The sequence below is a fragment of the Aethina tumida genome, chromosome 3, assembly GCF_024364675.1.
Source record: "Aethina tumida isolate Nest 87 chromosome 3, icAetTumi1.1, whole genome shotgun sequence".
NCBI lineage: Eukaryota > Metazoa > Arthropoda > Insecta > Coleoptera > Nitidulidae > Aethina > Aethina tumida.
The window spans coordinates 17,693,992-17,712,032 of NC_065437.1; the positions used below are offsets into that span (position 1 = coordinate 17,693,992).

General features: G+C 31.8%; 1 protein-coding gene across 1 annotated transcript in view; it reads left to right on the forward strand.

Moving 5' to 3' along the window:
* Positions 1 to 222: 222 nt before the first annotated feature.
* Positions 223 to 18,041, forward strand: part of LOC109604727 (homeobox protein SIX3-like) — a 32,859-nt gene continuing 15,040 nt past the window's right edge. Inside the window, exon 1 of the mRNA XM_020021255.2 lies at positions 223 to 1,078. Coding sequence (XP_019876814.2) covers positions 372 to 1,078 — 707 coding nt within the window. The 5' untranslated portion in view covers positions 223 to 371. The remainder of the gene's footprint in view (positions 1,079 to 18,041) is intronic.

An 18,041-nucleotide genomic window follows, 5' to 3' on the forward strand; every position in this document is an offset into this window, starting at 1 on the left:
TCTGATGAAACGCTACATTTCAAAGCTGACATCAGTTACACCCATCGCGACTCTCACTCCCTCCAACCGTGCGCCGGATTGGTAGGGAACTGGCCCAGTTACCGTAGTAACGGCCCGCTGTCGGACCAATGAGATAGAGCGCACCGGACCTGGGTTGCCCGAGCGTGCCGCCGATAGACCGTTCAGTATCTTACCGTGCGCCACACGCAGCTGGGCGAAAAAGATAGTGTGCTGGGTACTGACTGGTGCTGTACAAACATTTGCCCACCTGATGGACTGGCTCCGTTCGATTAGTGACAGTGATATGCAGTGCTAGTTGACACGGTCTTCGTCGATAATTGGTTAAGATTGCAGCCACACTGGCAACCCACATGGCCCTAGGTCTATCCTCCGGACTATGTTCCGGAAGCTCTGGACCCGGTTCCGGTGGCCATTCGGACACTTCTTCGTCGCCCGGTGTCAGTGTTCCTATTCCCGTGACGCCGACTGCGATGCTGCCGAATCCGATGTTCGCCCTGCCGACGTTGAACTTCACCGTGAACCAAGTGGCGGCCGTATGTGAAACGTTGGAGGAGAGCGGCGACATAGAAAGACTGGCCCGCTTCCTCTGGTCCTTGCCCGTCGCCCATCCCAACATCGGTGAACTGAACAAAAACGAAGCGGTGCTGAGGGCCAGGGCCATAGTGTCCTTTCACAGCGGCAACTTTCGCGACTTGTACAACATCCTCGAATCGCACAAGTTCACCAAGGGTTCGCACGGCAAGCTCCAGGCCATGTGGCTGGAGGCCCACTACCAGGAGGCGGAGAAGCTCCGCGGACGTGCGTTGGGACCGGTGGACAAGTATCGCGTGCGTAAAAAGTTTCCGTTGCCGCGTACCATTTGGGATGGGGAACAGAAGACGCACTGCTTTAAGGAGAGAACTCGCAGCTTGCTGCGTGAGTGGTACCTGCAGGATCCGTATCCGAATCCGACGAAGAAGCGGGAATTGGCCCAGGCGACGGGCCTTACACCTACCCAAGTCGGGAACTGGTTCAAGAATAGGAGGCAACGGGATCGGGCAGCTGCCGCCAAAAATAGGTGAGTGTTGTGGATTAGCGGAGCGAAAGAATCGGCGTGAATGGTTCTCTAGTGTGAGGATGGGAATTAGGAAATGAGCAAATTCAAAATAATTGGCACAAAGGGCTGGCAAGGGGAGAAGTTGTTTTACTAGTTGTCATTTTTATTAAATCATCAAAGGAAACATCTTTTAAAAATATTTATACGACAAAGGAATACCAAAATCATTCTAAGCTAACATCAATTTTGAAGTTGTGATTAATTATATCAGACATGTACCTTGAGTAAATAACTATGTGAATTAAATTATGCTAAAAATAGAAAATTTTATATAGCATTTTTTAATTCTCTCAACATGAATTTCAAAAACAGGAAAGGTATAATTAATAATAATAGTATTATTTAAATATCTAAGACGTAATAATATAAAACCATAATTTTGTGTCCGAAAAAATAAAATGAGACTTAAATGACCAAAATTAATTAAAATAACTTTCAATAGTTAATTTCCCAACCCAAAAACCTAATAAATTGGCAATAAAAATGATAAAATAAGTTGTAAAATAAAGTAATAGTAAAATTTCGATGGTTGTTATCTTTTTGGAACGAGTATTGTTGACTAATAGGGGTATCCACCCCTGATAGGTCGCCACATGAAAAAGTATGATGAATTCGAGATTGTGGCCTGTAATTATCTAATTGGTGTAGCGTTTCACGGTAGCTGTAGTGAAATGATAATAAAACACTCCCCGGAATCCGTGTCGAAAACTAATCCACGCACACTGTCAAGTCACGATGAATTACTGCAGTTCCTCTCAAAGATTATACGTTTTGGGCTCTTTAAAAGCAATTAATGTTTTATTTAGTAGATGCTAATTGTCGGGAATTCCAAATAATTTAGTTATTACTGACGGGATTGCGACTATTTAATTTTGTGGAATCAAAGGGAGAAATGTCGAATTTTAATGTGGCATGGAACTTTTTAATTATTTAAATATACATATTCTTATTAATTATTTATAAGAACTGAAATTTTCAGTTATGTTTATAATTATCATACACTACTAGCAGGATTTAGCTTGCATTTTTATCAAAATTTTATTTTTTAACTTACTAAAAATCTGACACAAAATAAATTAATAAATAACGTAATTTAATTAATTATGTTAATTTAAATTTTATTTAAGATACTAATTTTAATTGATTGTCGTAAGTAACATATGTAGCTCATATATTTGATTTATTAAATTAATATTTTAATAAAGAGTAATTAGTTTTTAATGTGTTTTCTGAAATATAATAAAATAAATAATTATTACTAAATGAAGTAAAAGCTGGATTATTTCTATATTTATTTTTTAATTTAGTATCAATAATAAAAATACCAATGGTATTCTTTTATAATATTAAATTTAATATTTTTTTATATCACATATATTTATAAAAATGTCAAAATAAAGTGAAATAAAACGGAATATTTGAGGATAATAATTAATTGAATAATTTTGGAGTATTAAAGTTAAATTAAAAAATTCAGAGACCAAAGAAAGTGTAGAAAAATATTATTAAATCAATTTCTGTAGCTATTTAATTTTGATTTACTGTAATCAAAAGGAGAAATATCGAAATTGAATGTGTGATGGAACTTTTTAATTATTTAAATATACGTATATTTATTAATTATTTATAAGAACTGAAATTTTCATTTATGTTTATAATTATCATACATTATTAACTAGCAGGATTTGTCTTACATTTTTAACTTACTAAAAGTCTAACAGGATTATTATACAAAATAAATAAATAAACGTACTAATATTAATTGATTGTCGTGAGTAACAGATGTAGCTCATATATCTGAATTATAAAATTAATATTTTAATTATTAGTAAATGAAATTAAAGTTGGATTATTTCTACATTTATTTTTTAATTTAGTATCAAAAATAAATAGAAAAATACCCATGGTAGTCTTCTATAATATTAAATTTAATTTTTTTTTATATAAAGAATAAAATATTATCACATATATTTTTAAAAATGTCAAAATAAAGTGAAATAAAATGGAGTATTTGAGGATAATAATTAAATGAATAATTTAGAAATATTAAAGTTAATTTAAAAAATTCAGAGACCAAAGAAACTGGAGAAAAATGTTATTAAATCAGTTTCAAATTGCTTAATTTCCATATGTAAAATAACTGGAATCGGAACGGAGTAGTTAGATCCGAAGCTAACAGTTTCCGTCGGACCTTACTCGGTTCCCGGATCGTCGACGGTCGAACACACAGAAAAGCATAACGTCTATGTTTGAGCAATTCCACGCCCGACTTCGGACAGATTTACGGCTTCACACCGGCCGCGGCTCGGTATTATAAATCGCGGGATGGACGACAATTAAACTGACAAAATAGTAATAACAACCCGATTCGGGCGCACGATAAGCGCCCGTGAAACGAAACCGGGTCCGGCACTGGCGAAACGGTAGTCTCGTTCAATAGTCCATATATTATTCGGACCTGTAATTATTACATACCGATCCCAAACACTGGTTTACGCACACTGGCCAAAACCTGTTATTAAAATGGGAGATTTAAAGTTTTGTGTTTCGAAATGTGTGAATTTCTATTTGGTTTTTGCGATAATTTTAGACTCGAATGAACTAAAGCTTTGCTAAATTTCCATTATAATTTGAAATTTTAATATATTTTAAACAATTTTTTAAAAGGAATAAATATAAAATAATAATAAAAATTATAATTATATAAATATTAGGATGGGCCAAAAAATGTTTTGATAGAATAACAGTTTAAAAGTTTTGTTTTATGTTTTGTTTCGGAATATATTTCTTTCTATTCAATTTTTAACATTTTCTGTTGTTATGATAAGTTACAATTTATATCGTGATTTAATATTTTTCAACGGGTTTATTTAAAAATAAAAAACTATTTTTTCTTAATTATCACAAAATGATATCATGGATTATTGATAATTTTAAAATATATAAAATAGATATTAAAAAAACTATTAAAATCAGTGAATATATTTTAAATTAATTGTACAAAAATATATATTGGACATTTGTTTTATAATATTTATTTACTAACAAGTTGTAAAAATTAGAAGTAAAAATAAACTTCAAACTTTGACCTCCGATATCTTCTAAACGGTAAAAGTTATGAAAAATTGTAAGTTAACTTTTTTGTAGAGCGTTCAATGTTCTACAAGATACGATTTCTAAATTTTCTGTACGATCATGTAATGACGCAATATGGATTTTGCTATATGAAACTGGAGTAAAAATGGAAAACTGAGGAATGTTCTCCACCTTCCATTTAAAATGAAGTGCTAAATTATTAAATAATCTTTCGGTGATGACTCCAAAAACTAACGCATATAAAAAATTATTAGATTTGGTCGAGAATGGCCCGAACGTAAAAATTGTCATTAAAACTCTTCTATTCATTATGATATGAATAAATATTTTCTTATTTTGGTTAATTTGGTTCATTTTTTAGATAATAATAAAATATATATAATAAAAAAATAGTTCAATAAGAAAATTATTCAAACAAAAATTATTTTACTGGAATTTGGCACCAAAATTCCATTACTAACAAGTAGAAAAATAAATATTTTTTCATATCTTAGTCAATCATTGAGTTTTATTAGTTTCAATTTTTCCTTATAAAATATACTGTTTGGTACTAAATTAATCAGTGTTTGATATATACAAATTTAATATTACCTTTTTTTTAATTTCAATATAATATGGCACAATTGAAAAAATAAATAAGGTTCAGATAAAACACTTAAAGAAAATTTTTACAACTATTTGCTAATTTTGCTTCAAAAATAATGTTAGTATCCTGTAAATATGTGTTGGTTTTACAAGAATTAGAAAGAACACATTATTCATTGTGTATAGCCATTTGCAACGCAATTAATAATATTTTAAAACAGATATTTTTTATATTTTGTTAATATTTGTTTACTTGTCTTGTTTTAATTTCATATTTCTTAGTTATTGCTCAATTATTTTAATTTATGAATACATAAGTACTGAATTATTCATTATCGAATTATTTATCATGTGAATATTTATAAAAATATACTTTTAATTCGTTAAAATACAATTTACAAAAACTATTAATATATAAATTTTAGTTTAATAGTGATAAAAATGTAGTTTTATTTTAGAAAATGCAATTATGCACGTATATATTATTTCATATTGACATTGTAATTATTATGTCCATTTAGATTTTCTCCTTTAATATAGGTAATTAACTCAATTATCAATTAATAGGTAGAACTGAATATAATATTTAATGTTATATATTATATTATTTAAACTATACTTTCACAAATAAAAAAATCGAATTACTGGTTAAAATAATAAATAGCCTTCAGTGTTTAAAATTACTTTTCTGTGGTTGCCTAATCAACTTTAGCTCCCTAATCAATTAGCATCAGTTCATGACGATGTCACAAGAACACTGGCATTAACACGCGTTTTAACCGTCCCGCAATCATTGAGACATCCCGATCGCTTCCTCTAGCCTTGCGCTTTCGATAGTTGTTTTCTAAACAGATTAAACAAATTGTTCAGTCTCGGATTATTAAAACAATTTATCCGTGTAATCGATCGAACTAGTTTTGTTGGTTAACATCGTTAGTGTCTCGTAAAATATACATCGCTCCGTTGATGCCGTCCAGTCGACCGACATGATTTAGTTTTTTTTTTGTTCTCAATCATCGTTTTTAAAAGATTGGCTACCTGTTCCGACGGCAAACACGGCCATTGAGCCAAGTTCGTTCATTAAGGGTATTTAAGTGGTTGTAATCTTGCTCCCTTCAAAGGACTCACGTTCCTGTCACAGGCACAAATCGTTCCCGTTCGGTTGGAAGTGGATGAAGTCGTCAGTGGGCAGCATAAGAATTGAAATGACAAAGCACATTGTTTGTCTAATTGATACTGTTACTTTGTATTAGGTGAATTTGATCAGATATTTGTCTCGTCTTAATTATGTGGACCTACAGCTTTAATATTATAAAAATAGTTTTGTAATATACAGTGTGGCTCATTTGAAAACGGGACACCTTTATAATATTTGTATTTTTTTGCGATTTTGACAATTTTTTTTTCAACTGTAAAGGATGAAAATGAATACCTACACAAAACCAAAACCTACAGGGTAATTTTTTAGGCATGAAAATTTAGGAAATTATACCACCAAATTTTTATTATAAATCTAACTAAAACTCTGTATTACTAAAATTCATAAAATATTTATGCATGTTCATAATTCGGAGGAAAAATCTTTTTATAAATTTATGTTTTTAATCGAGTAGTCAAAAACTGTCAAAATAGCACAAATTATCTTATTTTTCGAGACTATTGGATACTTTCATCAATGCATCATTCAATTCTATGCATTTATTATATTGTATCTTAAACTGTGGTTATCTTTCTCAATTGTTCTGGGGGAATTTCCCAATACGGTTCATTATTTCTACCACGAACTTGAGAAAATAGGTACACTATTATTATTATAATATTTCAAAATTATTGAAAAATATGATAATTTATGTTCTTATTGGCAGCTCATTTCATAGACTACTTAATTAAAAAAAATAAATTCATTTCTTACACAGAATTATGAATATACATATTTTTTTATTAGAAATTTGGTTTATGCTCAATGGTGTAGTTAGATTTGTCATAAAAAATTTGCTAGTATGATTTTATTAAATTTCATGATTAAATTATTGATTGGTTTTGGACCAAAAACGTGACATTTTGTTTATATTTTTATGATTTACAATTGAAAAAGGTTATTAGTATAATATTTCAAAATTGTTGAAAAATATGATTTGGATTCTTTTTGACAGTTCATCTCATAGACTGCTTAATTAAAAAAATAAATTCATTTTATTTTTTATTCTTCGAGATGATTATGAGTATACATATTTTTTTTTTAATAAATTTGATTTATACTCAGCCGCATAGTTATATTTGCCATAAAAAATTTGCTAGAATGATTTGTGATTAAAAAATTGGTTAAAACCGTAACATTTTGTTTAAAAGTGTATATTTTTATGATTTACAAATAGACAAAAAGGTTTGTAAAAATTTTTAAATGGACTACACTGTAGACTACGACATATAGAATACACATAATATTATTCACTAAATTTTTGGTGGCCAATATTTGCATTTTTATGAAAATAATTATGGCGTATATTTATCTATAATTACTATTTAATAATATACCAATCAGACGTCTACTATCAATAAATTATGATAATTACCTTTTTTCAAATACAAAATATAATACTACATAAATTAATAAATATTAAACATTGAACCCATGAAAAAACTAGCTCATGTCAGTCCTCATTAAAAATATCATTTTCCATCGGTGATAGTCGCTGGAGAGTGAGTAGGTACAGTCCTCGAGCCCGTCGAGCGTTTGGAATTTCCTGGCTAGGTATCCTGTCAATTTGTCTTAAAATGACAAAAGGTATTTAGCTTTTGTAACTAGGTGTTTAGCATTATCCGATAATCTAGGTGTTTAGGCACCGAAACCACAACAATGCGGTTAAGCCTTTTTGTTGTCCGGGAATCAATGGACCGGATAAGGGTTTTCCAAAATATTGTTCAACATGTGCTACCGATTAATTTCGATATAGCTATATTTAAAACGGATACTTGCAACATCTAAAATTTTTCTGTAAACCATCAACAATTGTAAGGTCATAGAGAAGCTTTTTATTTATATAAATTGTGTAGTTTACACCTTGATATTTCACACACGAGCCCACTTTCCAATTTCTACTGCTAAAACTCCCGAAATGGTTATTTATTGTTCGCGAGGTCATTGCTATTCTTTCTCAAACAATATGGCCGTTTTTAATGTCCGCGAACAAAAAAAATATATAGAAAGAATTACCAATTTATTTAAGTCATTTATCATAAGCACGTCTGACAGTCGATCAGACTGAATACATTAGAATAGTAATTCATTTGTTTCATGTTCTATATGTGTGATTATCCATTGTTTAGATTTTATCAGCGCTATTTAGAATAAATATCGGGTGTTTTAGTGTTGGGCTCGGTGTTCGAAGAAATTCAACACCATTTGCCTTTTGCTTAAAAGTGCCAACTTGTGAAGGGAAAACTGATTAGATCGTTACATGCGGTTCCTGCGTTTATTTATTTGCAGGACTGGAAATTTCACAGCGGCCTTAAATGATTTTAACCCGGTAGGTCTTGGGTGACATAAACATTGCACCGTTTCATCGTCGTAAATTGAATTGGTATGATACTAAAATGTTTACGCCATAAAAGCACATTAATTAATTATTCTCCTTATGTCGGTTCTCCGACCATGTAAAAGGAGGGTGTTAAATTCACTGTTGTGCCAACATTTACCCGCGTTAAAACACTTTCGCCACTCAGAAATGACAATACTGTCTCCGATACTTGGTCTCAAGTGCGCATTTCGCCCTCACAAAAAGCCCTTGTAACGCACAATGAATATGTTTGTTCAACGGGAAAAACACCACCCCTATTTACACTTTTTGTTTTATTCGATTGAAACAACTGCCGACTTATCGAGTGTTTCGGAGATTGTAATTTTTAACTAATTTTCAACGACATCAGCGGCAATTTAAATTAATTTACGAAAATTTATTGCTCCAATACGTTGAGATAACCCGTCATTATTAATTACGTACGGACAAAAAACGATTACGGTGCTGAGAAAGAGAATCACTAGAGAAAGTTTCGTATAATCCTTACACATACCAGCACATAAATTAAATATACATAAAGTCGTGTTGGGGCAACACCTAACAATGTTTCAATTATGTTTTTGGTCGCGATTGATTTTTATCTGAGACGTTGCGATTTCGAAAACCTTTCGCATTGCGCATGAATCCTAATCGAATTATAATTATTTTTTGGTTTTGTAATTGGCTCGTTTAGTAATGTGCGATAGGAAAAGGAAGTTACATATAGATTGTAATTAAAGTATATTCAAATGATGTATTATCATATAAGAGTCGTTATAATTGTTGGCATTTTTCTGGATTGTTTGTTGGTAATGTGTAATAGAATTCCAATCATGTTCGAGAATATAAAATTTCGTTAACATATGTATGTAATGGAGCAATAATTCAAGGTAATTTGACACACATGTAAAATTATAACTCTACATTATGGTTCATTAGACACCTAAATCTAATAATTTATTATTAATATACAGTGTGGTCATTTTAAAATGGAACCAGTCTCGTAACTTTTTTATCTATAATTTAATTTTAAAGAATATGGTCCAAAAGATAATCCGTAAGAAAAATTATTAAAAATTGTTATTTATATAGGCTAAGGCCTAATTTTCGTAAACATAACGTGAGAATATATATTTATTATATATTTTTATATTTGATTTTAAATCCTTCAAATAGATTTACAAAATTTTACAAAAAAATTAGTAATATCTGAATTAAAAATCTAATGAGTTTATTCTTTTTGGTTAATAAATCCAACAAAAGGCCAAACATATCTCAGAACATATATTATGACCTAATACATTATTGCTAACAATAAGTTTAATTTTTGTGGCCAAAAAGACTTACCAATTCAACTTTCTTCTTTAGCTTGATATTTTATTCAATGACTTAATTAATGTGGTCAATTAGAAGATATAGTCTCATTATTTTTCTAATGAATCACTGAATTTGTCAAATAGAATATGTAATTACACATAATTTTTTCTTTTTATTTCTAGCGAATTTATTTTTTCTTATTAATAAGTCATTGAATAAAATGATTAAAAGTGTGTTAAATTATAAGACACATTCTCATTAAAAAAATTTAATTCTTATTGATTCAAAAGATTGACAAATAAAAAATATATAAAAATAAGAATAATTGATGTTTATATTTGCTTTTATATTTTGTTATAAAAAGAAAACTGAGTTTTGCGTTCTTCAAATATAATTACAAAATTACACAAAAAAATTAATAGCAACAGAATTTAAATGTTTAAATACTCACAAATTCAACTTAGTCTCATTAAAAATGTGATTTTTAATATGAAATATTTCAAAGAACTTATATTTTAAATAAAATTATAATTAATTAATATTTAATTATTGACTGTTTTTGACGAGAGTTTTTATTGTCTTTTATCTGATCTATTAGTTATAGAAATGAAGTTATAATTAAATAAGTTACAGGGACCACACTGTACACATAATATACATGAACATGACTAAATATTTTGCAACAGTGGTTAGATTTAAATCAAAATATTTTAAAATATTAGCTACATTGTGGATATTATTCATGCTTAATAATCAAATTATATTGAAGTTTCATAATAATGATTGCCTTTATTAATTTAATTATTTTATGATATTAAAAAAAAATTTGTTATAACAATTAATCTCTATTAAGTTGTCAAAGAAATCTGTATAACCAGTTTTTATATCAGTTTAACCATAATATTATTATAATACATATATACCTAAATATGTTTATATCACTAACAAAATGAACATGTCATTCATGCAAACCATATCAATAGTCAATTCCATCGTCAATCTTACGTTTATTTGCGTTGTCCCGTTTAAATCCCATTTAAGAACGTTTAGATACGCAAAAGAGACATACGTGGTGCCTGAGGCGACGCGTGTTAGAGAGGCAAATTGCATCACCAAAATGTGATTGCGCTCCCTCGGGGAGGGTGTATTGTGTCTCCGCGCTTTGTGCAACCCCATAATACGCGATTACTGCGATTAGGTTAGGGACAAACTAGCCGATGTTCTCATGCACTAATAATGCAATAATATCGGCACTTCAAATCTCAGCTCCAACATCATAATCCATAGTCATTGGAATAAGTTATGGTGGCTTTTTTTTTTTGAACACACTGTCTCGTTTTGGAAATGGAATTAGGCTGGCCTAATCAAGTGCAGAAAATTTGAGTCGGCGTTACAAGGAAAAAAACCGTCCCGGTTACGACAGGAAGCTCAGATAATATCAGGTGGTAGTTTGTGGCATCATTTCCGGTAGCTCAACTAACCATTAGTGGGCTCGTAAAGAAGCTCTTCAATAAAAATTCGCTATCGCTCTAACTGGCGATTTCCCCGATAAGTAAATTGTCTTGTGGAATTCACAGCCAGTGCAATAAAACCCGATGACTTTCGTTTAAATGGGAACAAACCAATTTTCAACAGTTAAAAATCAATTAGAAACTTCCCCTAAAATATTAACACTTCCTTTTGATGTCTGAAAGCTGTTTAACAGCTTTTATTCTACGGGAATCGATACAAATTCGATTGTGTCGATGTGTCAATACTCGCGCCCAAGTATAGCAATCCATTCTTCTTTAAATCACCTGCGAGTCTGTGAAAATATTTTCGTTTGACACGCAATACATTAAGAATTGGCCGAAAAATAGCGGCATTAGACAGTTCCATTGTAATCCGTGTTTTCCAACAACAACACGGAGTTGGCGTAGCGATTCGAGCAAACAAATGAGGGAGTCCTATGTAAACAAAAGACTGTCAGAGGTCCCTTTCCATTGACTGTCAAGTGCACATCGATGTTCGTTCCGAAAGATATTTAAATTAATTGAATTGGGTCTATTTAAAGATTGTTTCCGTTTGATTGACGAAGTGATCGACTGTTGGTACAATAAATCCGAAATGGGGGTTATTTGTTCTGTGTAATGAATTTTGTCTTTCGTTTGATTGGAGTTGTATGCACAAATTGACGTGGGTTTAAAATAGAACTGATAACATCATGTTTACATTCTATTGTACCATGTTATACATATAATATGTACTTGAAGGTTTTTAATGATTCAAATTTTATCAATACTCAGTTAAAGCTTTAGTTATTATTACAGAAATAGGGTATTTCTACAACATTGATTGCCATTTTTACAAAATAAATACTACATTGTTTAAAATTTGAAAGGATTAAAAGAAAACAAAATCAAATAAAGTAATATTTCATTCAGAATTTTATGTTATAATAACTTAAAAATATTATAATGGATTAAACATATTCCCAGAATTTGGATGAAACTAGAGCACATTTCTTAAACGTCTTAATTGTATTATATACCCATCATTTCAATTTAAATTTACTCCAATACTCCAATAATTAGATGAAAAACATGTTTTATTAATTACTTCTTCAAAAATGAACTTTCATGTGTTTTATTAATATTATATGACAAAAAAAATTAAGGAACATAATCTGCACATAAACTGGTTCCAAAACCTGAAGAATTATTTATTTTCGATATATTGTTATATCTTTATAACTGTTACTAAACAAAATATGGCCCAAAATATGAATAAAATCTTTACTGATTTAAGGTCTGAAAATAAATGTCCTAAAATATTATTAATGGTACATTTTCTGACAGTTTATTCCATTTATTTTTTTTTACATAGAATTATAAATACGAATATTTTTAATGAAATTTGGTGCTTAATCCAGTGGTGTAGTTACATTTTCTCTAAAAAATTTACTAGTATGATTTCTTTAATTTTCTTACCTTTGATTTTGGACCAATAAATGTGACATTTTGTGTATAAAGACATTTTCATGCTTTACAATAAAAAAATGTTAAATCAAACAAAAAATGCAAATTTTATGAAGGTGTCCTGCTTTGAAGTGGGCCACACTGAATATCTGAACCTCACATAAATTTTTGGCAGCAAATTTTGGATGAAAGATACCATCTGATATGAACTACCGTTTTGAATCATGAGACGTAGATCTAGGTGTAAATAAAACATCACTATTAAAATTAGAACAATTCATTCAATCAATTATCCTGACATGTGGATAAACAATCGGCAGTCCGAAACAATTGCTTTCTTCCGTAATGTCTAGGATGTCAAGTGACAATCGCGGATGACCACTAAACCTGAAGCCCTAACCAAACAAACCGCGAAACAAACGACAAACGACACAGAAACGAACAAAAGCGGGCGGACTGTTTGGACAAAAGCCGGTGATGAGTGTCGGAGAGGTGGCTAAAAACAAAAGCGCTCGAAAATACAGTAGTTATGTCATGTTGGGTCTTTTGTGTCACGCGCCTCGTTATCGTTCCCGGTATCGGTCGTCATTTCCAACATTTATTGTTTCTCGTATTTGTTTCAACACCGATGTATAAACAACCAAACTGTGGACAATGGCACAACAAAGTTTACACATGTATTTTGTGTAGGTATAATTAATAAACAGCTTTTATCTCAGTTTACTTAAGACCATTTCAATTTAACGTGTTAAATTATGCACGACGGATAAGATAATTAAATAAATATACTTTACAACCCCCCCTAACGCAACACAATTATTTGTTGATCATTTTGAAGCCCATATTAATGCCGTTTAACCCCCACGGACGAAATGCAAAGTCTCATCTTGGCCAAACTTAATTTGCTCAGCCCGGGCCATCCCAAAAAACAACAAACTTACATGCACTCACTCACAGATAGAGAAACCCTAGTTATTTTTACCCCAGCTTAGCGGGCACAGATCGGGAGTGACATTAAATTTGTACGATCCCCCGGCAATCCGATCAGCGATCGGATCCCGAAAAAACAAAAACCGAGAAGGATTTCTCGAATCGAGGCACGGCGAGACCGGACGACGGATGACGAACGGAAAATTATCATCTAGCGCCCCACGTTAATGGGGTGAGTTCACTAACAAGCGGACGCATTTGGCGGTGGATTATTCTAAGCTCTCGGGGACTTTGAGCTCCGTCTCACACGACGTATCTACTAAATTGAAACTAGATCGGGAAACACGGCCGGCGGATTTAGTTTTGCCGGAATTATCATTTTGTTCTGGGATAATAAATTAATGTACGTGTATTCAAACGGGGCCTAAACCTTTTCTTTTTCGACTTAATAGCTATCGATTAATATTTTACACATTTAGGATCATCTCCGGAACTGTTGTAAATGTTAAACTGCACCTTGGCCATTAAATACCTTGTTAGCTTCATTGTAACCTGGTTAATTGTGTACTTAACCCTAATCATCGGCTAATAACGTTGTTCTAAAATCACCAGAATGAAACGTAACTGTTATTACTGTTGCAAAATCGGACACTTCTAACAACCATTGTGCCATGATTAACAAAACCTGCAAGTAATTTGAAATACGACGCTCGTATGTAAACGGATTTTATTTCAAACTGATAATTTGAGGAGTAGTATGGAGGCGAGGCTACATTTACAAACACAATATTATTACGGCTCAAATATAACGATTTTATCCAGGAGGTAACGGTGAGGAGCTTAGAACGAAAATGTCCTTAAAAGGAGCAAACATTAGACAAGAAACTTCTCCACAACCAGTGATCCTAAAACAATAATTTCAATGTGATTTGAAAGCTGATATTTATTATTTATTCATACTTCACTCTATTATTTGTTGTCAGACATTATATTTAAAGAAAATAAAAACCTTTGTCGACAATGGGATTTACATTATGGAAAGTAAAACAATATTCTAAGACCATCATAATTTTAATATGGTACATCAAAAAATATTGTATGATATAGGAATTTAATTATTATTATTACCTTATTGATGAATAATCTACATAGGCATGATTTAAATGTCGAAAGATCATTTAATCAACTGTAATAAAACTAGTTATATTTAAGGATAAATAATACATTCTCTTCTGTTTAAACAGAAGAGTTCAGTGGGTAAAGGCAAAATCAAATATTTACCAGAAAACATGAATAAACGAATAACAGATTTTCATAGTGATGGACTTTATTAACTCCAGATTTCACAAATTTTAAGAATTAATCAAAGTGAAGACAAGTATAGATATGGGGCATAATCGAAAAAAATCCAAACGCATCAGACGGATTTTGGTTAACAATCCAATAAAATCATCAAGACAAATTAACCAGGAAGTAACCTAAGATTTTGGTGAAGATGTTACTAATCGAACTGTGAGACATCGGTTATGTGAAGCGGTGCTATTTGAGGGTATAGCTGTAAAAAAGATATATCCAAACGAAACCGTAAAATTAATAAAATACAGTTTACCAGAAATCATATAGATTGGATCCCACGCATGTGGACTTTAGTACCATAGAATGAAGAAACTAGGTGTATCTTGTGATCAGATGGCAGGCAATATTTAAGAAGATCAGTTGGAACGAGACACGGTTTTAGTACCAAGAAACAGTGGTAAAAGCTTTATGGTATAGGGATATTTTTTGGCATCTGATATTCGTTCCATGGTACGGAATTAAAGACAAAATGTGTATAAAGATATCTTGGCAAATCATATTCAGCCCTTTGGGAAACATAATTTACTTGTAAGTTGGACGTTTGAACAAGATAACGATCCAAAACACATATCCAGACTCCAGAAAATATTGAATCTGATGGTGAATGTTCTCCCATGGCCCTCATAGAGTCTGGACACAGCATAATCTCATGTTTTGCCAAATGTGCACTTTTAGATTTTTGAAATTAAACCAAAAATACAGGGTGTCAAAGAATCCCTTCAACAAGGCATAACTTCTAGGACACTCGATATATTAAAATAAGATCTGGTATATAGGTAAATGGTATGAAGAGGGAAGAGTTTCTACATATTTTTTACTTTTCCGTCACTTCCGGATTCACAGGAAATAATTCCGATTTCGAATTTTTAAATGGAATGCTCTATATATTTTTACACTTATGGATTTCTGATCTTCGATCAGACTGTGACGCAAATTACGCCAACATTTTTTAGAGCAATATAGCATCCAGGTGGTCGTGATCACCAATCTAAGGATGTCAGGTGATGTTAGAAAATTACAATCGCAAAGATTCTGTGATTAATTTGATATATATGAATAAGATAAGTTGTTTAAATCACATTTACAAGTCTATTTTTTTTTTTCAAATAGCAATCTTTTTTGACAGACATTTTTGGAAAAGGAAGTTTTTTGATGAATCTAAGAAAAACAATTTATTTTCGATAGGATTAAAAATAATATTGTAAATTAAATTATTTTAAGCTAAATACTGGAAAATAAATGGCACTAAATAAATCAAATAGCCATAAATTTCTTTTAATGTTCTCTGTCTGTTCGAGAACTGTCTTAGAAATCCAAAAATGTAATAATATACGGGGTATTTATTCCATTTAAAAATTCTAAAACGGAATTATTTCCGGTGAAACCGGAAGTGATTGAAAAGTTAGAAATAATTCTCCTCTTTTCGTATGTCAGATCTCATTTTGATATACCGAATGTTCTATAAGTTATGTTTTGTCTAATGGAGTGGATGTCTCATACACCCACTTCATCTTACTAATGTATGATTCGATCATTTAAAATGATATTTTATGTATTATACAGCTTCTTACTTTTCCTGATTGGTAAGACACAAACACCAATATATAAATTTACTCATAACTAACAGAGTCTACCTTCTGATTTTCATCAAATGGAAATTTTTGGAATCGCTGAGGGAAAAGCCGTCCCGGCACTGAGATAAAACCAACAGAGGGAACATCGAACAGAGTTTACGCAGCCAGCAACGGTATCGCGGGCGTTAAAGGCCCCGGTCTTAATGCTCCGGTGTCCCCTGCGGATTTCAATTCTTGGCATCTTTTGATCGCGCCGCGAATCACTGCTGGGATCGCACGCCAATAACGCGTCCTGGCGCCGCGCCTTTTCACAAGAAAACGACGCCATCTGGACTTGATGTCAAAGGGAAAACCGTGATAAAATGTTGAGCGCTACGTGTGCGGCTACGTTGCAAATTTAAATCAACTGGCACCCGCGTTTAATCGGTGCCCGTTTCTTAAAACTCCGCTTTGCGAGCGCCGCTCAAAGTGGATTTAATTTACGGTTTTGGCACTTCCGCGATACGCGAAAGTTTCGCGGGCGGGGCAATTTTCTCTTATACTTAAATTAGCTGTCGCCACGGTGACTGTCGTGTTCACAATTAACGTACAAGTTGCTGCAACTTCTCCATCGATAAAACACGACTCCAATGCATATAATGTTTAATGTAAACGTACGAATGATTGACTGGCATCGTTTCTGAAACTGAAACCGCACGGCCGAAATGGCGTTTCAAATTTCGAATCACACGCTTGTTTACGCAACTTTAAAGGAATTTCATGAACGGATTGATTTCGGGACCAGGTGGCCTTCACGCGAATCCGATGCACAATTTTGTCCATTTTTTGCGTATTGAATTTTAGCTGTAATTTAATATAGGATCGGCGATAAGATGTCGATTTGCATTTTGCTTGGGTCATTTTTTTTTTAGCTGTCGAACGTTTAAGTGGTTTTAGAGATGAATCTGGTTGAGGGAACTGGTCATGGACCTATTTAGTAATACGAATGCTTTTATGATTAGCGTATTGTAAATCATTAACGTTGATCATGATGAGATATTAGACTTTTTGATTGAGTATCCGTTTCTAAATATGCTAACTAGGTATTTATTTAAATAATGATAAACAGTAGCAACATCACTATTAAAATTAATAAACCATTTACACATAAAAGTCGATCTAATTGGATCACGGTCGTAACTAGCTCACATACATATCAATCACGATCAAATATTTAGCATTCCTACCTATTAAAATGTATGATGAAATTAAATATAATCATTAAATTTGCAAGTAGATAATATACCTACATAAATATTTCTCAAGTTTTAATTTTAAATTAATGAGTATTGGAGTTATTAAATGCAGTTTTTTATATTTTAAATATGTAGATAGAGTGATAAAAACTAATATACAGAAACCACTATGGTTAACATTAATCAAAGTCTTGCACAAACTCGTTTAGAGCACGAACAAAGAACTTGTATACAGATAAACGTGAATTGTGTTTGTTTTCCCACTACAACAAATTGCTTTCGGATATAATCAGCAGGAAATAGAAGCTTCGGCAAAT